This window comes from Perna viridis, chromosome 2, assembly GCF_037379345.1.
Source record: "Perna viridis isolate PV_CMFRI_1.1 ecotype Kerala chromosome 2, ASM3737934v1, whole genome shotgun sequence".
Lineage (NCBI taxonomy): Eukaryota > Metazoa > Mollusca > Bivalvia > Mytilida > Mytilidae > Perna > Perna viridis.
Window position 1 is genome coordinate 42,551,903 of NC_142446.1, and position 24,073 is coordinate 42,575,975.

At 31.9% G+C, this 24,073-nt stretch overlaps 2 protein-coding genes across 5 annotated transcripts in view; one reads left to right on the plus strand and one right to left on the minus strand.

Moving 5' to 3' along the window:
- The first annotated feature begins 110 nt into the window (after positions 1–110).
- Positions 111–7,014, plus strand: LOC148625167 (uncharacterized). 3 transcript variants are annotated; one of them, XM_088568491.1, is made up of 5 exons: positions 111–258; positions 1,853–2,109; positions 2,586–2,600; positions 3,465–3,511; positions 3,973–7,014. In XM_088568491.1, the coding sequence occupies exons 2-5, from the start codon at positions 2,001–2,003 to the stop codon at positions 4,903–4,905; spliced, it is 1,104 nt and encodes a 367-aa protein (XP_088424617.1). In that variant the 5' UTR covers positions 111–258; positions 1,853–2,000; the 3' UTR covers positions 4,906–7,014. The 3 variants fall into 3 exon arrangements, with proteins under 3 accessions (XP_088424617.1, XP_088424615.1, XP_088424616.1); XM_088568489.1 differs by lacking the exon at positions 111–258 and adding an exon at positions 307–549; XM_088568490.1 differs by lacking the exons at positions 111–258; positions 2,586–2,600 and adding an exon at positions 310–549.
- LOC148625168 (saccharopine dehydrogenase-like oxidoreductase) overlaps positions 5,944–24,073 on the minus strand; it is a 24,885-nt gene continuing 6,755 nt past the window's right edge. The window contains exons 5-11 of one of the 2 annotated variants that reach the window (XM_088568494.1): positions 23,231–23,277; positions 19,752–19,882; positions 15,879–15,996; positions 14,945–15,067; positions 13,759–13,815; positions 9,817–10,022; positions 5,944–8,490 (exon numbers count right to left, since the gene is read on the minus strand). In XM_088568494.1, coding sequence (XP_088424620.1) covers positions 8,394–8,490; positions 9,817–10,022; positions 13,759–13,815; positions 14,945–15,067; positions 15,879–15,996; positions 19,752–19,882; positions 23,231–23,277 — 779 coding nt within the window. In that variant the 3' untranslated portion in view covers positions 5,944–8,393. Of the gene's footprint in view, positions 8,491–9,816; positions 10,023–13,758; positions 13,816–14,944; positions 15,068–15,878; positions 15,997–19,751; positions 19,883–21,801; positions 21,933–23,230; positions 23,278–24,073 lie in introns of both variants that reach the window. The other variant, XM_088568492.1, reaches the window with a different exon arrangement.

The window sequence follows — 24,073 nt, forward strand, 5'->3', positions numbered from 1 at the left end:
AGTGTTTACAACACAACGCAAAAACAGCCTTTTTGACACCGACCAATGTACTCTTGGCTTCATTTGATAGCTCGAGTTTTGTTGTTTGTATGTGTTGTCTTTGTATGGAACCTTCCTTGGTTTCTGCCAATTAACAGGACTGTTGAAATGAGTTGGGTCTAAGTTTATTTAAACGAAGGTGACTATGCAATACGGTTGTTTCGAAAATTGGATCGGGTCCATGTTTTATTGAACAACGGTCTCCTAGCTCGGAAACAGGTAGGTTTGAATTTTCTGCTAGGTTTGAATAATGAGAGAATGCAAATAGTGTTGAAAGGACAACTTTGTCAAAGACTCATCACATTTAAATGACTGCTAGTCGAAAAATACTATTGCTGTTTCAAAAGGTTTGACAAGCTTGTTAGAGGTTCACACATGGGCGTTTAAATTTCCGTTTTGTCCAGTCATGTTTTAAGGTTAAAATTTTGATATGGAAGATGAACACCGTAAAGTTCGATTTGATTCGGATATCGAGGAAACCATTCTTACAGGAAAATGGAGTTTCTTGAGGTAAAGTACCCTAAACAGGATTTTTTTCTAAATGCTATTTTTTATTATCCGTCTTTTGTAAAATATGCAAAAGACAATGCATACAAATGCAGATGTACATGTATGTTATGAAGAGCTTCTAACAGTATGGCAGATTTGATGTATCATATGAAGAGTTCATGATAAAGTTTTGAAAAAAAATGTTTTCTACGGCAAATGTAAATTTCACTGATTTATCGACGTTGCTTCCTCTGTAGACTTTGTTGAAAAGGGAAGGTAGAAATCTGAGCAATTTGTGTAATTCCTGTTGTGTTTTAAATACATTTGTCCCGAACCAACGGAACCTGTTTGCTTGCTGCCCTGCATTAAATGTGCTTATATGTCTTGATGGCGCTCTTTTTTGTTTGGTTGTATTTTGTTAACTTATGGTTAGAGATTTGCCGTGAAGGGGTAGAGGTTTGCCTTTCATTGTGACTCCAATTTAAGCTGCCCTCATGGTGTATATAAACAAAATTCAAATGTTTAGACTGGTTATCGTCTCATTATATATGATATTTTCCTTGTTCCCGTATTTTTTAATCTTCATGAGGCAATGAATAAAATGACAGAAATCATGCACGGAAAGACTTAGATTTTCATCGAATAGTCTTTTTGAAAAATTTTTATTTACGTGTAAGCAAAAAAAAGAACGTTCATTTTCATCGATGCATCAAACAAAATACAATAACCCAATGATCTAAATTATCCTTGATACTGGTGAAGCGATCCCCTCTTAAATAAAACCAGCGATTGAGGGAGAGAGTTGGTTACCTTTTGATTGAATGGTCATTACAAACATGTACCCGGTGAACTGCCCTACATAGTTACCTGAACAACTGACACGAGGTTTAGTGGTACACTTTCTTTTAGTCCATATTGAATCTATGATACAAAGTTAAAAATATTCCTACTTTTCCAGTTAACTAAGACAATTCATTAGAAAGTGGTCATTCAAGCAAGGGAAAACCAACTCTATCCCTGAAGTTACTGGTTATGTTCGCTATAACTATAGAGTTGCTGCAGTCTGAAGAAAAAAAGATTAAATTTTGGGATTGTTCAGGTCAATAAACAGACTTAGTATTTTTTATCAGGGCTATGTTTATTATTTAATTAAATGTGTTTTGTTTCAAATTAGACCACATCCCAATAATCAAGTACAGTTCATGATAAATATGTGATTAAATTGAACACCTTATAAAACACAAACAATTAAATGGTATAGATCGTTAAATCTAAACTTTGGGTTTGGGTAGGTATTCCAAAAACAATTCAATTTGAATTACAGGTATTTACTAACTTTAAATGAAGAAATAAATTTGCAAATCATCGCCGACACTCTTGAGGACAGAGGAGCACTTAGTCCGGACGAAAAAGACGTTATTTTACAGCTGTACACGTACAGAGAGAAGATAGAACTATGTCTGGGTACTGTAATGGTCTCTGGTCCTAACTCATATGATACTATCTGTGACGTTCTCAGGGACTGTGGGTACGGACATATTGTAGAGTCATTGAGGTCTGAAGACGACGAATCGGATAAATGTAAGTAAATTTACTTTTAGTTATTGCCAATTATACCATATTTCTGTTTCTAGAAATATTGACGCGATTTTTTTTAAATGGAAGTCCACAACCGACACTCCGGGTTTCATCTAACTTTAAATAGGGTTTCATTGACTCAATTGTTCTGCTTTTGTCTATACTTGTCACCCTCGAAGTTTTTAATTCTCATCTCTTGAATATTTAAAAGATTTTTGTCCTGATTCAAGTTACTGTGTTAACACCACTGCTTTATCAGTATATGTATAACTAAGCGAAAAAAACTCGGAATATATAGGTAACTATAATTGGCCAAAAGGTCTTCGCGTTTGTTAGTGTATCAACAAGAAAAAAACAGACAAAAAAATAAAGACAAAACGTAGGGAAATTATTTTGCAACCAAGTTTCATTTAAGCTACCCTTTCATTTTTTGTTCGATGTTTAACTCAACGTGTAACATGTCTTTTTGTTACTACCAGCATCGAGTTCGACAGGTATTGTATTATTTTCTTGAAGTAGTAATATATATGTGTACTTTAATTTTAACGCTTGAAAACATTTATCCTAACATCAATTTAAAAATAACAGTAACACGACATCGCCTAGATACAATAGCCTATGCCGAAAGTTAAGCATTAACTGCGTGTTTCCTTACAAAGCTTGTTTAGACTCAAACGTGGTACCTTGAGTGGGTGAAAACCTCTTTAGAAAGCCAATTTAACGGATGAATTAGACAATTAGACGATTTTGAATAAAAGGAAAAGCACCAGAAAACACGATTGTATAACATACAGTCTAATTCCTAGAATAATAATCAAAACTTGAAACACTGTACTTACAATTAAGTAGTAGTCTTTGTAAGCATCGTGCAAATATATGATACACCCCCAAAAAGGTTACACATATTTATTTTTGTTATTTAGTTGCTTTATAGATCTATATGATGAAATGTATAATTATTCATTCCAATTTCTCTGCTCTTTGGAGATAATCCACATTGAAAATCCAAACAATTCTATTGCATTTTAGTATCATTTACAAAGTCATCCCCCTTAATTTTGAATTCTACACTGCATTCTATATAATTTTTATCTCCTAAAACATGGGTTATATGAAAAGCCAATGGTTAATTTCTTTTTATTATAACATTTCAAACAAAATATCAAAAATAAAAACACGTAGGCTTTCCAACCATGAATCACATTTTGCATGATTCTTATGTGAAGTGCTTCTAAATTATTATTTTTTTTTACAATATTTACTGTCTTGATTGACGGGATATTTCTTTTTTTCTTATTTAGTACAAATGTAACTGAACTTGTTTTGATGTCACTTCTAATTTTCTGTTTTTCTTGCAGACTTGCAACCACCGCCAACGCCTAAGCGATATATGCTATCTTCCAAAGTTAGTAGTATATATGTGTAACATCTAATACCAGACTTAACAAGACCTAACCAATGAGTGCCAATGATAATCTGTTTACCGTAAGGCGTCAATATGTTTTAATTTCTTACTTGTCGTGGTAGGATTTTGTAAGTTAAGTTAAAATGCATGACTGAAATATTTCTTCAAATCGTCAAGGTTTGGTAACACATACTAAAATCATTTTATGTCCAGAAAAGGTTATTTTAGATTATTAAATGATTTTACCAAACTATTCTGATTTTTTTATATAGCTCAAATATATTTGATTTTAATGCTGCTGGTAAGAGGTACCTCCCTGAAACACGTGTACAGCTTTTCGAAAAAAAATGCAATATTAATATGATTGGTACTCTTGTATTTGTCAAATAAAGTCGTTTTCAGTTATTCATCTTTTATAGTTAACTATTACAAAGCCGACAATGGCGTTTTTTCTGTTGTAGGACCGTAGCACCCTTCATAGTAGTCAAACATCCAAGCAGGATTCATCTAAAGTCGACCCATTAGCCATTCAAGGTGTAAAAATGGCAATCAATACACTCTCAAAAGACGCTAAAGCATCTCATCGAGAATTCAACGCTATCATGACCCGACAAGAAGAGTTAGAAATGCAGCTGCAGGAGGTCATGGCTTCATTAGACATAGCAAGAGAAGCTCTCATTAAAGAGAGGCACGAAAAGATCAGTTTGCAGGAAAAGCTTCGTTTGCGTGATGAAGATTTAGTAGAAATGACTAAAAAGTATCGCGAGTTGCAAAAAGCAATGGTAAAATTGAAAGAGACAAACAATCAATATCACCAACGAATTCAAAAACTACAGATTGAAAACGAAGAACTAAGACAGGCCAGTACTGACAAACGTGAACTTCAACTGGAGTTGGAGCAAAGAAATGAGGAAATAAAGCAACTTAAAGAGACTATAGAATCTCAGAGTAAGAAAATTCTCGAACAAGAAGTTCTTATTAATGAAAGACTTGCGGTAATTGACAGGCTTGCAGATGACCATTCAAGACTAGCAGACGGACAGGTCAAACTTGAACAACTTCTGTCAGACCAGACCGAGCACATAGCAAGACTAGCAGCTACAAAAGAACACACGGAACGAGTGATAGATACACAACAACAACAAATCAACTTCCAACAAGCAACACTAGTCATGATGAAAGAACAGCTAGAAAAACTAGAAAGTAGAATGAACCAACAAGATAATCAACAGAGTGTTCTTTCTCTCCATCCGACAGAACCACCAAACAGGGCCAGACGACAGACCTCAAATTCTCCCGCCAAAAATATGCAAATGCATCAGAAGCCATTTATGGCTGCTGGAAAACAAGACACTTCAAAAAGCACTTACTGGAGAGGTGCAGATAAAAAGTAAACAATTGAAAAAATGTCTACTGTGTTCCATTTTGTTTTTCTTTCCATGTATTAGTCACGATAAAATGCAAACATTTTCAAGATATTCAAAATTTTACTTTGTCTATTCATTGTTTTTGTCAATCTTAGCCTGTTCTTTTTGGTTACAGTACGAAATACTGGAGACCACCGTTTACATGCGAACTTTCACTAAGAGATTTTATGAAATTATAGGAAGACTGGGCTTCATATATAGACAAGCATGAAATTCAGTAATGGTCCAATGCCTCTTCAGGTAAATAATCCATCTTATTGTTTTTATGTGCTAAAACTCCCCCTAAACAACACAGAGAGTTTTCTCACAGTAGGTACATATTTACAGAATGACATGATGGCTAAGCTAGAATTGATGATTTTTTTTGGAAATTTCCGGAAAAGAAATGTTTATTTGATTTTTGGCTTTCGGGGGTCTAAAATGTGTAACCGGAAAGTGTATATAAAGCATGCTCATCAACTTACCACAAAAAGGTCTATTGCTTTGTGATATCAAGATCAAATTCAAAATTTTCAAAAAATAATTTATGAACAAGTGTTTTGGGTGATTTTTCGATGCCTTAATCTAAATTTTGTCATGTCCATTTGGTGATCTCTGTCAGGCTTTTCAGAGCTTACTTTAAGGTGTTTACTGAAGACCATTTGGTGATCTGTGTCAGGCTTTTCAGAGCTTACTTTAAAGTGTATTTACTGAAGACCATTTGGTGATCTCTGTCGGGCCTTTCAGAGCTTACTTTAAGGTGTTTACTGAAGATCATTTGATGACCTCTGTTAAGTGCATCTGTATTTACTATTTCTATGGGTGTTATATATGGTGCATTTGTTGTATTTCACCATATCTGTTCCTTTTTTCGTTCCTAGATTTGCATCTGGGGGTATTTGATCAGTCAAATTACTCACTGTATTATCAAGAAAAATCTAAACATAATATGTGCACTACAATTAAAAAAAATGTGTTTAGTCAACAACTTAAAAGTGATGATAGATAAAAATTAAAATAACAAAATTTTAAAATTCAACATTTTATTATCTTTGCAGCGAACAAATGCAAGAAAAAAAGAATATTTTTTTAACATCAAAACTGTAGGTAATTTGAAAACAATTGATTTTTTACCAATAAAAATACATTCTGAGTAAAACAAATCAAAATGTTTCAGAATCGGTTTTTTTTTTTGTTTGTTTTTTTTTAATGGTTGTTTAGTAGAGAACATGGATTTCACATCAATTTTACAAAAGTAAAAAAAAAATTTAAAAGTTTTCACAAAATAAATATAAATAGAGCACATAAATAAATTAATGTCTTTGTAAAGTAATATTTATTATGTATTTAAACAATGGCTTTAACAGCTATCGGAAGGAAGGATAAAAAAAGAGAAGTAATTCTGAATATCCTCTTTGTATTTGACAAAATCAAAACAAAAAATGTAAAAAAAAACTTACAAGTCTCATTTGCACAATGCCATCTTTCAGTGTTCAATAAAATTATCAATATACCAATTGATAACCTTTGCCAACAGACACCATAAATAAATATTTTAGGTTGTTGTTCAAGACAATACCATATTATGTCAATAAATATGTTAATAGTACTTATAAAGCTTATTCAAGATTTAAATATTAACTTCTCTAGATATACTTTTTTTTACAAATATATACTTCATTATACTTAATTTATATTTATAAATATTTTAATTAATATCTTTTATCATATACAATCCATTTCATGTAAACTGTTCTACCAGTTCTGCCCATACCACGACATACTAATTACAGCAAATAAAATAGTTATTTTCATGGAATAGAGTTTGTCTTACTTGATTGAAAGACTATAGTTAGATATTTACAAGGAAATTTAAACAGTCTTTTATTCTATAGGTAATATAATCTATGTCTGATTGAAAGTTTAAATCTCATTTAATTACCTAAGTCATTAGGCAATGGTTTTACTGTAAAGGGAAAACCATCTCTTTTCCATGGAATCAATAAATTTACTGACTGTAACTTATAAAAAATATATAAACATATATGCTAAGAACAAGCCTATTGCAACAGATAATGACATAAAGTAAAAAAAAGGCTTTGATCAGCAGTAGTATGCAAAAATAAGAATATCTTGATAACAGGTAATAACTTCCTTATTCTGACTAATATTATATTGCTGATATTTATTTTAGTTAAGAGTTGATGAAGAATGCACAAAGCATCCAAAGTTTTACAATATTCAATTTGTAGTCCTATCAATAGCAACACAACAAATCATATCCATGTTTAGTATTCACATTTAGAGTTGGGCTTATTATGAGAAGTAGTATCAATGGTTTGTAGATAAGACCTGTTGGTGCATAATTACAAAATCAAAACAATGAAAGCTTTAATGCTGACTAAGCAATATAAAAAAAAAATTGAAAACAAAAAGCTTTAACTGTGTGATATAATAATTACTTCCATATATTGGTAACATTGTTTTCCAATGCCTTTCAGATACTAAGATATTGGCAATGGTCACATACAAAACATGTACCTCAAAACCAGCACACTGACCACCATCATTTTTTTATTTATATTGTTCTTACATGAAATTTTTTTTTTTTTTTTTTTCTTTAAATATTACACCACCTTTTGGAATCATTATTTTTCTAAAACTGATCAGGGAACATCTTTAAGGAGTGTTATTTTCACTCAAAAAAGACTATTGATGATGTACTACCATGTGGTTATAGGTGATGTCTCTACCAATGGGGAAATTCAAGACTTTCTAGATCACCTCATCATAAAATTGTTCTGTACATCTTAAATTACAAAACTGATATTTATATACAATGCATAATATCAGCTCGACCACTTCTTAATTCTTTTAGTGTTAATACTTTGAGTAAATTTTTGAAAAAAAAATTGTTTAACATTATTAAGTGATTCTTACTTTTTTTTTTTTTTTTTTTGTGTGTGTGAATATTTCGAATAAATTTTTGAAAAATATTGCATAACATTATTTATAAAAAAAAAACAAAGCAGTGTAATACACAAGCATAACAATCATTAGAACTATAACTATAACATATCTGTACCACTGATCATCATTTTGCAAGAAAAAAATATGAAGTTACATAAAAATATGAGAAATCAATCATTGCAGGTAAGGTTTGAAAATAATGAACAATGAATCTATCACATATAAAGCTAAACAAATACAATTCACCCATAGAGAGCAACCCATTGAGAGCCATCCATAGAGAGCAAAGTGTCCATATCCTTATCAAAGATTAAAATAATACATAACATAAAGTACTTTCATTATAATGAAACAGACCACTTACCAAAGAGCTATCTATTCTATTTATAAATATTAGATTATTATACTAACATTCCATATTAAACATATTCACAGTAGAAATTGACAGTTGAAAGACTAAAACATTGTTATAGCACTTTTCTGTTAATGTTTTTTTTTCATCAACATTACTCCTTGATTTCCTGGAACTTGATGTTATTTTTCTCTAATCTTTCAATCAAGGTAGTATCAGCAAAGGCAGCTCCAGGGGGGTAAACACCACCGCTGTAAAACAAAAATATGAAACATGAAGGGTAATTACAGAATTACTTAATAAACTTTATAAAATAGTAAAAAAAGAGTCTATAAAACACATGTCAAAATCAAGGGACAAAACAAGTTGAAAGATGGAACCAATCACAATGGTCCTGACATGTGAATCCTGAAGTGCTCCCAAAGAAACATAAGCTTTTTTTTTAATCTCAAAGCTGTTTTGATGGATTGAACATTTACATGTTTGATTGTGAATCGGGGTATCATGGATGTTTGAGTAGCCTCACATGTTGGAAAACCTCTTCAGCCATCTCACAGAAATTATTTTGGACCCATGTTGTATATGATCCTTAATTTATTTTTCACCACTTATGGACATTTTAATCATTTAGCTTTCTTTGGGGACTTATAAAAATAGGTTTCAACCCATGTGTTCAGGTAGCTTCCATTCACAGGTAGTAGATTTAAATACTATACTCCATTGGCTTATTTTGTGGAGTATCCCTTTAACTCATTTGTTACAGCATGAGCTCACAATGCCAGGCATCCCTGAGTTAGAACCTCAGTTTGGACTTGTGCAAATTTTGTTGTTATGCGCAGCATGCTTTTCTGTGACACCTTGCATATGTATGTGCAGCTAAAGGTGTCTCGAGAGACTACCTTTATGCCAACAAAAAGTGCCCTCCAATGACAGCTGGTCTCTCAAAAAAGGTCGACCTTTGAGCTTTCACTGACAAGTCAGTACACATATGTGAATAAATGAAGCCAAATTTCTGAGTTTAAAGTCTTGATCTATAAATGTGGTGGTTTATTTTGATTTTATAAGCAAAATCTATACTGAAAATTAAAAAAGATATATTGTGACTTTGTTATTCTATAATAAAATGTGATTTTCAGTTATTGTAATTGAAAAAGCTTTCTGATTGGTTGGTTCTCCTTGAGTAAACCATGTTATTTCATATAACCTGGTTTTGTGCTATGACATCATTAACATTGATTGGTCCTCTGTAATTCTTTTATTAATATTTGGACTGTCATTCATTAAACATTAAAAAGTAAATTGACTCAAACCAGGTTACTGAATATAACCTGTTGAGAAATTAGAAACATTCCTTAATTCACATATTTAAAAATAATAAAAATTGTGTTTCCTTTTTTTTTCAATGTCAAGTCTTATCAGATTAAGCACAGAGGTTTTCCTCTTTGTGTGAAGTTGGGTAGTTAATCAGGCATCCATTGTAGAAATTGTCTTAGAGACATTTCCAAAACATCTCTCTTTTACTTTGCCAAATTTTTTACTTGATAAAATTCTAAGTATTTATTTCTTCAATTACATACTCTTTTGGGAGTTTGCTCTTTTCCTTCAGAAGACATACAGCACATTGGACCATGACAATAGGTGTGGTCACATATCCAGGCTCTGGTCCCAATACCTTAGTCATTAAAGCCACCTCTGGTTTGTCAGTGTGTTGTTCTGAGGGGTCATCTAACTTCTTACTCCAACCCTTACATACAAATGTCATGGAGAAGGAAGTGTTTTCTATCTGTAGATTAACAATATGAACAACATGATTGAAGTTTCTATGGAATAAAAGTGAAGTAGCAAGAAGGGGCTTTTATCACAAAAACAAGAAATACAGTTTAAGAAGATTAAAAAATAAAACAATGGAAGCCAAATTATGCTATCTCTTGGCAGTGATCAGTATGGGCCTGAGCGACCCCCAGATATTGCAATAAGTGATTGCCTCCTTCATTAAAGAGGTCAATATATGGCCTTGCTATACATTTTTTTGGTCTACAGACAAAATTAAAACTGGTAAAATAGTTATGGTTATTAAAAGTAGTGAATTTATAAAAGAGTGAATTTACAAAATTATAGGTAACTAAGGAAAATTTTTATTAGAAATGTTAATATAAAATTAACAATTTTGGTACAAAAGTATTTTTCTATCTGAGCATGCCATTTTCATCTTAGGCAAATGTGTTGGTACAAATCTAAAATCTTGATTTGCAGATAAGATGGCTAAGCATTTTTTTCGGGCTCAGGTCTTTTGGACCATACTGTTGTAGTAGAAAGTGAAGTGTTTGATTTGTTCGCCAACTTGAACTATCTGAACTACTGTACTTCACTCTACTTAATGTAATTATTGAAATTACTGGTATTTTTTCTAAAGTTAACCATTTTGAAAATTCACTATTTTTTTTATTATTTCTTTTATATAATTTTTGATATTTTTTTATATTTATCACTGTTTTAAATTTGAGAAAAGTTTGCTATTTTGAGTGTGTCCCTTAATTCAAGGCCACAAACCTTTCCCAACTGTAGACAAACAGTTAATCAATGCAAGTCTTACTGTTTCCATTGCAGAGGTTTGTGAATAGTTCTATCTATCCAACCAATTTAATATGATGTTAATAAATATTGATGTAATTACATGTACGTAAAAGCAGTTAAATTTGCTTTGAATAAAATATATAAATCTCCGTATATTTTACTATTACAATAAAAATTACATTGCAATTGACACTCTGTAAGAGCATGCAGCATTCAGGTAGAAGGGCATGATGAACACTTTCACATAGGGCTTAAGACACAAATGTTAGTATTACAATAGAAATAGAAAGTCAAAAACATTTTCTAAGGAGGGGTGTGTATTCAACAGGGAAAAAAAAATGGCACTGTTCTAAAACTGACCCATTTTGGAGTTTCTTGCTCTGAAATTCAATAATTTTTTTATGCATTTTCAGGTCCACATATTGTAAATTCATCATATGAATTACTTTAGTATATAAAATGTAGTATTTCTACTAAAGCTAATGAATTTTTATGAAAGCATATTTTTCTTTGCTTCCAAATGCACATTTACATGGTAACTAAACATTTTTTTATCTCCTTTGCCAAGTTAACACATATGTATGGAATACAAAGAAAAATACCACATACTGTAAACGTACTTATTTGCGCGTGGTATTTATTTTCGCGGATTTCGCGGTTGACCATTTTCCGTGAAAATAAATACTCGCGAACATAAATACCCATATCACAAAATTTAGAAGAAACTTTATTACCCTAGACAACACATACCCGTCGATCAAAGACAAATTGCTATGTAAACAATTTTATAACCAGAACGACCCAAGCTGACCTTTAAATTGTTGTGAAAACAATATCAGGTGAGAGCAGTCCACGCTACCTGTATTTGTAAGATTGACACTTTTATTGTGAATGTGTTCATTGATCCGAATAATCCATAGTGACCATAATGACCTGTGTACGCTTTGATCTTTATTTATTATGAAAGGGACAGTTAAATAATCGATCCATCACATTTTATATTTAATAACATATTTACAGGTATTCAAAATAAAATTAAATCAATTATATACTGTCATTATTTGGTATAAAGTTACACATTCTTGCACACGTCAGCTATACCTGCCTTAGCCCACCCCCTTTTCAGTGTCTCAGTCTTAACGTTCTGAAATGCGTGTACGATCCATCCTGCTTGCAGTGGTTTGAGAGTAGACAAACGAAGGTCCACATTAATATCACAGACTTTCTTTCCCGACTTGATTCCAGCCATGATCTGTTCGGAATACCATTCTACAAATTTTGATCTTACAATTGATTTAAATTCGTTGTTTCCCGAAAGATCAAGAGGTTGTAATTCACTCGTGCAGGATGCTGGTACATAACGAATGCGAATGTTATTGTCTGATAACTTTTCTTTAAAAGATTCAACACGGTGTGCTCGAAAAGACATCGAAAATGCAGAGAGCCGGTTGCTTGGCTTTTGATAGCGGAAGTTTGTCACGAACAGATTCAACCTACGGAATAATGATCTTTTCTGCGTATTCCAGCATAGTGGTCTCGTTAGACCAATGATTTTCAGAGTGTGTGATATTCCATTTTTTCGGAAATTTGAATGTTGGATGGCATTGATCTGTTTTCCCTTGATAAATGACTTGTGGGGGAATGAACTTTCCGTCAAGTGTCACACCGAGAACAACCGTAATTTGGCGTTTGTCTTCAAGTCCGGTTATTGCAACTTGCTTGCTGCCTTCTTCCTCAAGAGTGTAATCACCAACAGGAATTATATACACATTTGTTTGATCAAAGTTTATTATGAGTTCATTTGGAATTTTGTCTTTTTTAACTGTAGATTCAATTGCAGTTAAGAATTCCAATTTTTGATTTTCGAAATCAACTGGAATTTTTCGTGCTGCCTTGGTACCTTTCCTTTGTACATATCCGAGATGACGAACAAAGGATTGAGCCCACGAATTGGAAAGTTCTATATGGCCACCAAATTCAGATAACAGTTGCCGATCATTAGCAAGTAAGATCCCGCGGGCCGCAGCCAACACTATTGGACGGTTCACGATGCCGCCAGCGAGGCGTAAGTTCTTTATGTACTCTTGCACTTCTGCATCATATTTACCAAGTAATTTTGGTTGCCCTCTTTTAGAATTTTCCATTAAAATATCTGAATCTGAATCAGAGGACTGTGTTTTAAGTTTCATCAAATATCCTTTCTTTAATGTTCTAATGGTAGATTCATTTATTGGCTTTTCGTACATCGAACTAAAATGTTTCACTGCTTTAGATACTCTGTGCTCACATGCATACTTAGCCATTTTCAACTTTTGGTCGGTGTCATAATGGTTATAGTCTCCCCGTTTACGTTTTTTACTTGACAATAACATTATTTCTTTTTCAACACTTTCATTCGCCGAAACAATTCTTTCCGCCTTTTCTTGGATCGGGCAAATAGGGCTGCTGTGGAGGCAGATCCTTTTGCTGTGTCAACCAATGTTTCAACATTTCAATTTTCGAATAAACAGTGCCAAAAAATCTTATCAAATACCGAAGTTTAAAACAGAACTCACGCATTAAAATCTACCCAGGGGGAAAGATCGATATTTTTTTCATCTACATTACACTTTCTTTTTCGTAGGCTCAATCCTTTGACAATCATTGATTTTTAATCATGGAATAAACTTTGTCTTTTACACGATGTTAAAAAGAGACAGAGTTATATTCCGCGAAAATAGTAAAAGTTAAAACTAGAAAAACGCGAAATTAAATACACGCGAACTTGTTTGAAATTGTAAAATCGCGAATATAAGTACCCGCGAAAATAAGTACGTTTACAGTAAGTCATTTAAAAAAAGCCTATACATGTATTTTGAATTATAACAGACAAATTAAATTCTAGTTTTATGCTTAATACTGAGTATGAACATTCTACCTTATTAAGTGCTAATGATTAAATTTACCTGCTTTTTACTTGGTCCTGTTTTCTTGAATGTACCAAAAGTAAATAATTCTGGATACTAAAAAACAATGAACAACAAAATTTTAAGAAACTACGTGTTAGAAACTTGCTAAAATTCACAATAAACAGATAATGCATATTTATAAAAGCTGAATTTCATCAATGCCCTGATATGCACAATTTTTTTTTTGTTAAACAATAACATAACAATGTACTTCAGTAAATATAAAGGTACTGTTACATGTAATTTAGAAGTTACTGTGTGTGTTAATTGCTTCAAACTTGTATTTAAAGTCAAAAAGTCTTTTATTGATTTGTCACATTTAACATCAGTATGCAGTGGAAGCATTGGTTTTATTTTGTATAAAAACAATTCAGAATAAATATACTGCTGGTTATAAAACACTTCTTACATAAATAATTATCTGAATTCTAATTAATAATAATTCTAAAAATTAATCAATTTGATGTTTCTACTTCAATTTTTGTAATTTTGAGAAAATTCTGCATTAGTAATGTTAAATTACAAAATGTTGGTTCTTTTTATTACAATTTTCAGTTTGTCACATTTTGCAATGACATAAGCTATGCAATAGTTTCTGAATGTAAAGTTTTCACTCTGTAAAATATAATAACATTCTTCCTAATTTGAAGACTAGTGCTTGATGGGAATGTATTATCCTCAATTTATACATTGAAAGAAATAACTTTTAGCAAATTCATCAAAATCTTTTAGCAGATATTTTAAGCAATCCAAAACAATTATTTTGTTAGTCAAATAAATTTGGCATAGCACTAGACCAGCACTTGGCGCATGAGGATATGTAGACAGGTATTGAGATAATTTCAAATACATGTAGATAGAAAAAATACAACAGTCATTCATTATAAATTAATTTTAGTTTCAAAATTTCACCAGCAGAACATAAAAAAAGGTTGATGACATCAGTCTCTGAGATGGTAGATACAAATTTTATCCAATCAGAAAACATGTTCTTCTGAAATTAAATTATTGCTCTATAACTTAAATGCAGTGTGTAAAGTCGAGAAGCAAAAAATCTTAGTATGACTTGGAGATTAAACCCATGACATCCAGAACTAGATGTGAGTACAGTCTAAGCAGGAAGCCTTTCAGTGTATGTTTCTTAAGAACTTAAAATCTGTACAAAATAGAAGTTAAGACTTACCTTCACCAAAAGATTTCTTCCAAAGCTGAACTTAGATAGGACAGCAAATACTATCCCAAACAGCATCATTCCTACAACACCAAGTACTCCACCAGATTGGGTTACATATGGTTCATACTGAATCTATAACACAACAGGAAAATGTTGGATGGCAACACAGACTTCCCGTTTAGAGCTCTCAGGTGAGAACTATAGAGGGCATACATTTGTTTAAGTTCACATTATGATGTACATCATTACAACCACATTAAGTACCCCTACCTATATAAGATAAAATGCTCCACATAGTGTGGCTTGATGTCACTCCAGAGGTTGAGTAATAAACAATTAGGACAATTATGAACACAGCATTCAAGCATAAAATCCCAGTTAATTTGAATTGTAATTAAATGTTTGACATTAGGATTCTGAAACAAATGAAAGTGTTTTAAAAACTTAAATATTTTAACTGGACATATAGTTCAATAACCAAAATTTAAATACACAGATTCATAATATCAAAAACCTCTAAATAGCAATTTTTGTTGAAACCAAACAAGTCTATTTTGGACACTCAGAATCCTGACATAGACCAGACCTAAAATTGAAAATCTGACACACAGTACAATCCTACATATCAAAAAAATCCTTCTGAAGATTTTTTTTTTTAATTAAAAAAAAGCTCTTGTGAAATAATTGTGTAACAGGGCTGAAATTTCAAATCTGAATACTAGTACTGGTGCATGTATACAATGAGATATAATATACCAAAGTACAAGATTAAATTTTAGCTGAAATAAATAAAAAAAAGTTTATTTTAGGAACAATAACGAAATCACCATAAATAAATTGCATGTTTCATTTCACATGTTTCATACTGATGACTGGGAAAACTCACATGGCAAAAAGAAGAATATACTTGTCTCAATAGTGATAATATAAATATGATACTTACAGGTCTTTGTTTCTTGTTATCAAAGTTGTATCTCTGGCTTCTATTGACAACAGACTTGTCACTCCCCATAAAAGGCAAACAATATTTATTAACAACTGTACTTTTGTGAACAGCTCCCCTGAAAATAAGAGTAGTTGAATAAGCATATGCAAGTCATTTTAGTGATTTTAAACATTTCTACAAATGTACTCAGAACACATTCCCTCGTACTGAATCAATTCTGAGATATATATTGACTGTAATACGTCAAACAGATAAAATATCACTCTGCACATACTTTCTTTTGTGGAATAAAAGAAGAATTTTATTTATGTACCTATCAGGATGTTTTGAAAATAAATGTTCTTCTAATCATCTGAATATTGAAAAATCAAGTTGATCAAAATTCATCTTGTTACAGTTGTTTACAAATATAAAATCACTTAACCTAGAAATTGACAAAATAATTACTGCTTTTAAAATCAGACTTTATAACGAAATACAACATATAACTGAAATACTTTATAATAGAACTAATGACTAACATTTTAAATATTTAAATACATGTGTGACTAGTTTATAAATTCCTTTATCATATACATGTATTTAGATTAAATTATATGTTTTTTAGTATGTACATCATAAGTGATTGTTTATACCAGGTAGAGTAGCTACAATGTATTTCAAGGCTTAAACATGCTTGAAACAGAAACTAACACAAATAATCCCTCTGTGCTAGGAAAGGTTTACCCATAGATCTGGTCCTGGCTACGCCAATAAAATCCTTTATTGTTTACCCATAGATCTGGCTCTGGCTATGACAATAAAACCTTTTATTGTTTACCCATAGATCTGGCTCTGGCTATGACAATAAAACCCTTTATTGTTTACCCATAGATCTGGCCCTGGCTATGCCAATAAAATCCTTTATTAACCAACTACCCAAAATATGTTAAAATATGTCTAAAACTGACCAATTGATATGAATTCAAACCGGGCATCTATACGGGGCCAATATGAAAAAAAGGGCCAATACGGCATCATAATTTCCGGTCATTTGACACTGCCATTTTGAATTAGAAATTATCACTTCACTATCCTGCTGGATTATTTATGCATATGTACCTAAACATGTAATTAACCAAACAAATAAAAAACTTAGGATAAGGTAAGAAAACTTGTTTTGATTTGGCATATATTCAAATACAATCACAAGCTCTAAAGAGCTTCAGACCAAATATAAAAACATACATTATGTAACATAAACAAGACAAACTAGAATCAAAGGATGTGCACATAGAAAACAAAACAAAAAGGAATCCAACATAAGTATGATATGCAAACCAATAATTTATTACACCTGGCAACCCTATTGTAGTGCCTAAAACAAAAGAACTGAATATAATTTCAATTGCACAATTGTATATCTAAAATGTTCTTTCAGAATTGTGTTATTTCAGGAACTTTGATCACCAGGACTAAAAGCTGCAGAAACACAAAAAATATTCCGTTTTATACAAAAAAAGGATATTTAAGACTGATTAATGCAAATAAACCTACATATTCTTGACAAAACACGAAAACAACTGTTCTACAAATCATCTAGTTGAGTTGGTTAATAAAATTGTCAATAAATATGAAATTTCATATTGGCCCTGTTATAGGTTTTGGTCAATCATATTGGCCTCGACAGCCATATTGGCTCTCAGCGATGCCTCAGGACCAAAACAACCGCCTTGACCAATATGACAGACCTCAAACCTATAAGAGGGCCAATATGAAATTACATATTTATTAACATATATTATTGTTTACCCATAGATCTGGCCCTGGCTATGCCAATAAAACCCTTTAATGTTTACCCATAGATCTGGCTCTGGCTATGACAATAAAACCCTTTATTGTTTACCCATAGATCTGACCCTGGCTATGACAATAAAACCCTTTATTGTTTACCCATAGATCTGGCCCTGGGTATGACAATAAAACCCTTTATTGTTTACCCATAGATCTGGCCCTGGGTATGACAATAAAACCCTTTATTGTTTACCTTATATCATACTCCTAGAGCTATATCAATACCCTACGTACAATTTGTTGACCACTCATAATTGGATAAAACCATTCACCCAAATAACCAAGGCGGCAATATGAAAATGAAGATGTTACTTAGAAATCCTTCTGCTACTGATGAAAATATTCGAATGTGCAATAGGCAAATGACCATAAAAAGAAAATCCATCTACCAATGTTGCAGAATCAATATTCAATAATTTGACAATGACTAATATTACTCAATCAAAGAAATGACACACATTAATGTGCACTTTCAAGCAATTTGACCAGAATGTTGTGACAAAGATAGTTCAACCACACCACCGGCAAGTGTGTACTAAATTTCAATAACTTGATCTGGATGCAAAGACATGTATATAAAGTGATAACCTCGCATTTAACCTTCATACAGCTATATCATAACTCATAATTGTGAAAAGCACTTTGTCAGATGTGTTATTGTGTCTGTGAGACACAAATGATGTCCCCGCATGTGGTTTTGAGTAAAAATCAGCATAGCTGAACGAAACTTATACTCAATCTGTAACTAATCATGACAGACTCACATACCAAAAACCAGCCAAATATTTTCAAGCATTTACAAAAAAAAGCAAAAAACTATTATTTCAATACAATTTTTAAAGTTCAGGGCCCGTTATTTTGGTAAATCTCAGCATAGAAGAATGAAACTTATACTCAATTTGTAACTAATCATGACAGACGCACATACAAAAAATAAGTTCAATAGCTTCAAGGATTAAAAAAAAAGTGCGGAAAACTTATGGAACGGACAGAATTACTATTGGAATTACAGACAGACAGAATTACGGACGGACGGACAGGGGTAAAACAATATGCCCCCCAACTTATCCTTGGGGGGGGGGGGCATAAAAAATATATTTTACCTAGTAATCACTGAATGATTTCCAAAAAACTTGGAAGAATTACAATTCAATACAAAGATCAAGTTAATTCCCTATAATATAGATAAGCAAAATTGTACAAAAATGTTATATCACACCACTAGAGGCCTAGACCAATATCACATCTCTTTTATTGCACATATACCTGATAAACACTTGAAATATAGCTAAATTATATAATATAATGAACATGACATGTCCAAATCTATACAGGCCAGTGGCACTTAGTGATTAGAAATTTCGGGTTGATATGGAATATGATACAGATTTTGACATGTAATATTCAGTATTTCACACTAGCAGCAAAATGAATCACAGAGGTATTGAGCATGTGCAAACATCAAAAACCCTCTCACATGATATACAGATACAGATAGGTAGCAGTAGCATACAAAGTATATAGAAAAGGTGAAGGGGAAATAACTGTTGACAATTAAAATGCAAAATGTCAATGTCAAAATTTACCCATCTTTTATCATAAAAATAAAATTCAATTTAAAAGTCTATGTGAAGTAGTATTAGAACCACTAAAGAAAAATTAAGGAAAGCACAATTTTCATTTACATCTTTTGATAATACTTATTAAAAAATTATGAATGAATCATTTAAATTAACAAATATCCTATGAATGACCCCTAAATCAAGACAAGTTCAAATTTTATGACAAGAAACAACAAAACAAAATTTTAGGCTTAATCATGTTGAAACAATTATCAAAAAGGTATTCAAAGATTGAATGAAATCAATTTATAAAGGAAGGAAAAAGTTGACATACGTAAGAACAATCTCGTTATGAAAGAAATAAAACAGCAAAACTCAGCAAGAAAGAGCACTACTTTTGTTAGTACAAAATCACCATTATAAAAAATGTATTTGAATAATCTACATGTATTTTAGCTATCTAATTTGATAATACCGCTTGGGTAGTTTGAAGCTTGGCTTTGGCAATGAGACAGGGTATAGTGATTTTCTCAGACTCTTCAGCTCATGTTGATGAGCAAAACCATAAACAGCTGACTCAAATGTGGTAACATTACCTACTACACCCTAAAATAGATTAATAAGATTGTTGGTTTTGTTAATCATGGAGTTCCTAAAGCTACACCATATTGACTTTTTTTTCTTAAAACTGACAGTGAAATAGTTAATTTCAGAGAAAAGAGTTATTCTCTCCTTGACAGATTGAAAATAACCTGATGAACTGCTTTAAGTAGTTAAAACTGGAGGATTGATTAATGGTGATTAAAATATTCTATCAGACATAGATTTGAAAACCAACAGAATAAAAAAAAATTGTCTTCTTGTCAATTATCCAGTTTACTATCTAAGACTTTTCTTTGGGTTCTGTAAACCAATTTATATTATAAAAAATACAATGAAACCTGTCTAAACCAAACCTTAAATAATCCAAAAACCTATCTAAACCAAACCTTGAACAATCCAAAAACCTGTCTAAACCTAACCTTAAATAATCCAAAAACCTGTTTAAACCTAACCTTGAATATTCATAAGACCTGTCTAAACCTAACCTTGAACAATCCAAAAACCTGTCTAAACCTAACCTTGAATAATCCAAAGACCTGTCTAAACCTAACCTTGAATATTCATAAGACCTGTCTAAACCTAACCTTGAATAATCCCAACACCTGTCTAAACCTAACCTTGAATAATCCCAACACCTGTCTAAACCTAACCTTTAATAATCCAAAAACCTATCTAAACCTAACCTTGAATAATCCAAAAACCTGTCTAAACCTAACCTTGAATATTCATAAGACCTGTCTAAACCTAACCTTGAACAATCCAAAAACCTGTCTAAACCTAACCTTGAATAATCCAAAGACCTGTCTAAACCTAACCTTGAATATTCATAAGACCTGTCTAAACCTAACCTTGAATAATCCCAACACCTGTCTAAACCTAACCTTGAATAATCCCAACACCTGTCTAAACCTAACCTTGAACAATCCAAAAACCTGTCTAAACCTAACCTTGAATAATCCAAAGACCTGTCTAAACCTAACCTTGAATATTCATAAGACCTGTCTAAACCTAACCTTGAATAATCCCAACACCTGTCTAAACCTAACCTTTAATAATCCAAAAACCTATCTAAACCTAACCTTGAATAATCCAAACACCTGTCTAAACCTAACCTTGAATAATCGAAAAAACTGTCTAAACCTAACCATGAATAATCCAAACACCTGTCTAAACCTAACCTTGAATAATCCAAACACCTGTCTAAACCTAACCTTGAATAATCCCAAGACCTGTCAACACCATACAGTTTATATAGTTTCTTCATATCAATTGGAATACAATGTGAACCATGGTAAACTGGACATCTGTCTAAACCAAACCCATTACAGGTTGAAAGGGGTTTGGTATGGACAAGATTCAGTGTAGTTGTGACTTTGAATTTATGTCATAAAATATGAAAAGAAGTTGGTTCTTCAAGTACTGGCATTCAATAAAAGGAAGACCAACTCTATCCAATGGTATTAACTATTTCACTTACTTCAGGAAATATCACTCTAAAGCTTTATCTTCTCCACTTATCAAAGAGCTTAATATTAACAACCTAATAATAAACTAATATGCCAAAAAAATAATTTGCTTGTTCCATGGATCTGTTTTTCCCAAATCCTAAGGTCATATTTACATTGAGGTTTTAAACATGATTTATGATGATATGGCTTCTCTGATGAAAATCCTTCTGTGAATGCATGATACACAAATTAATGAAATTTTCATCAAAAAGTTAAAAAAATAATGAAACATATATTTCAGAATTTAAAAAAAAATTTAAATTAGATTATTAAAAAATGGACTTTGGGAGAAAATATGCCTTCAAGTGATTAGTTGAGACACAAAGTGAAAAGAAAATCAAGATGGTGTTGCTCCATATGGTACATGCTGAAGAAAGGATATAAAAAAGACAACATCAAAATGCACAGAGTTACCTTTTCTGTACCCTGAACTGTGGTTTAGGTAAAGGTTCTGGATACAGAGATTTTCTTAAGCTTTTTAATTCATTTGCATGTGCATATCCATATACAGCACTCTCCAAAGTGGTCACATTTATTGCTAAACCCTTCAATGCAAATAAAATATTGCCAAAGAAACTTATTAGTACAATTCTTCATATAATAAATAAAAGAAAAGTTTGAGAAGACAAATTTTTAATATTCATATTTTTGCAAGTATTAAAGGATATGTCTATACTTAAATCCAATTTTTTTTTTATATATTTACAGGTACATGTAGTGAGTATCTATAATATGCTCATTTTAGTATCTTCAAAAGAGTACCATATGCAAGGGTTGAAAATTTTGTTGGGAAGACTCGAGCCCTGGTCTTTATCATCTTTTGTACACTAAGCCTGAACAATGTTCTGTCAAGTCCCAATTGTAAGATATATATAAATGCAATTTTGTTATCTGATATTCTTATATATATTTCTATGTTTGCATGGAAGAGGACACAGTGTCAATTGATTCCATCTCCCAGTCTGATGCCTTGTCATCAGCTTTCTGTTTTTGTGTTTTTCAACCATGAAATTGTAATTGAGTAACGATATTTCCCTCAAAAGTTTATCAACGAAATTTGATCTTTATCATTCCAGTGCTTGATTAATAAAATTTGTATGTCAAAAAATGCATCTGATCAAGCGCAGGTGTGATTCAGACTTAAGAATGACTAATCAATATATTGATCTAGTGAATACCCATTCTAAAAATAAAGTTATAACTATTTATAGGTCAGGGAATAGATCGAGAAAAATGGTCCAAATAATGACAACAAAACCTTTCAAAAAAGAGTTACTATTTTTTTAGATTTGCCATGCTTGATGGACATTGAAAATCAAGTCTGAGGTTCAATTTTTTTTAGTCCCAGGCATCAGGTTTTAGGAATTTTCAACCCCTGATATGATCACTCTGTAAGCTTTCTTCCTCTTGATACTACAGAATTCGGTAGCAGTTTAGAATTTCAAAAACTGGAGGTGTGAAAATGGCCCTTAAAAAATTATTCTTGTTTCTGTTTTTTTTTTAATAAAAAAATTTCCACTAGATTATACGAAAACACAGCAAATTTATGAAATGAAATTGTATCATTTTGTCACTTTCTACTCATATTATTCTTATAAACCCTGCTTTTTACAATACTAAAATCATGCTCTTGCCCACAATGACATGACTATTCACTTTAAGTTTTAACTCAAAACCAATTCTCCTCAATTTATATATGGATATCTATCAGCTTAGTTTGGCAGAAATACATATCCTCCAAACTTATATGAATCAGAGAGATATCCTAACAAAAGCTTATCAATTTCAGTAATACCAAAACCACTAAAATAGCATGGCAGTAAGAATTAACATGCAGCCATACCTCTTTAGCTTCAAAGTCCAGGTAGGATTCAATAGAGTTGATTTCACCTTTAATTAAAATATATAGATAATTAAAAGGGTTCAAGATTGTACTGAAAAAAAAAAAATGTCATATAAAACGTGTATCATGGTTGGAGATAAAATAGCAGTAATTATTAGGAACTCCTGTAAAGGTAAAGGTATCTTCACAATGGGGAACATCTGTTTCTATGGGAAAGAAAATGATGCATGCTAAGTCATGCTATAAAATACTCCCACTTAAGGAGGTAGACCTAGGATAAGGGACACAACTCTTTAAAATCACCGGAACATTTGCATTCAGTATTTTACTTCAATCTCACGTAAGCATCAAAGTAACTTGGATTGATTTCATTCTGTTTCAAATGAAAGCTTGATAGGCATTGGTGACATTAAACATGGTACAAAAATATCACTGATTTCAAGAGTTGTGACTCTTAGCCTAGGTCTACCTCCTTAACAAACTACTGTAAACAGGAAGTAGAAATGCCACAAAACTGGTAAGAGAGGCACAGCACAAGACATCATGCAAAAGCAATATACCAAATATTAAAACATTCCCTCCCACAGAAGCTGAGAAATCTGTGATAAAAATTTCCTTTATACATCACCTAAGTAACTGCTAAATCATGTGGTTAAACGGGAATTAGATAAGTAACAAACCTGAATAGGGGAGGCACAGTACAAGTCATACTGCAAAAAGCAATATTCCAAATATCAAAGCATTCCCCAAATTGAGCTGTTTTTGAATTCACAGTGAAACCCACCTTAACTAAAACCTTTTTTTCACTTTAAAATTGATTTGGTTTAGACAGGTCTCACTGTA

Bases quoted from the DNA above. Each gene is read 5' to 3' on its own strand.
- LOC148625167 (XM_088568489.1), top strand. From the start codon at position 470: ATGGAAGATGAACACCGTAAAGTTCGATTTGATTCGGATATCGAGGAA. The intron at 550-1,852 runs GTAAAGTACCCT...TTTGAATTACAG, and splicing joins GGAAAATGGAGTTTCTTGAG to GTATTTACTAACTTTAAATG. The intron at 3,512-3,972 runs GTTAGTAGTATA...TTTCTGTTGTAG, and splicing joins GATATATGCTATCTTCCAAA to GACCGTAGCACCCTTCATAG.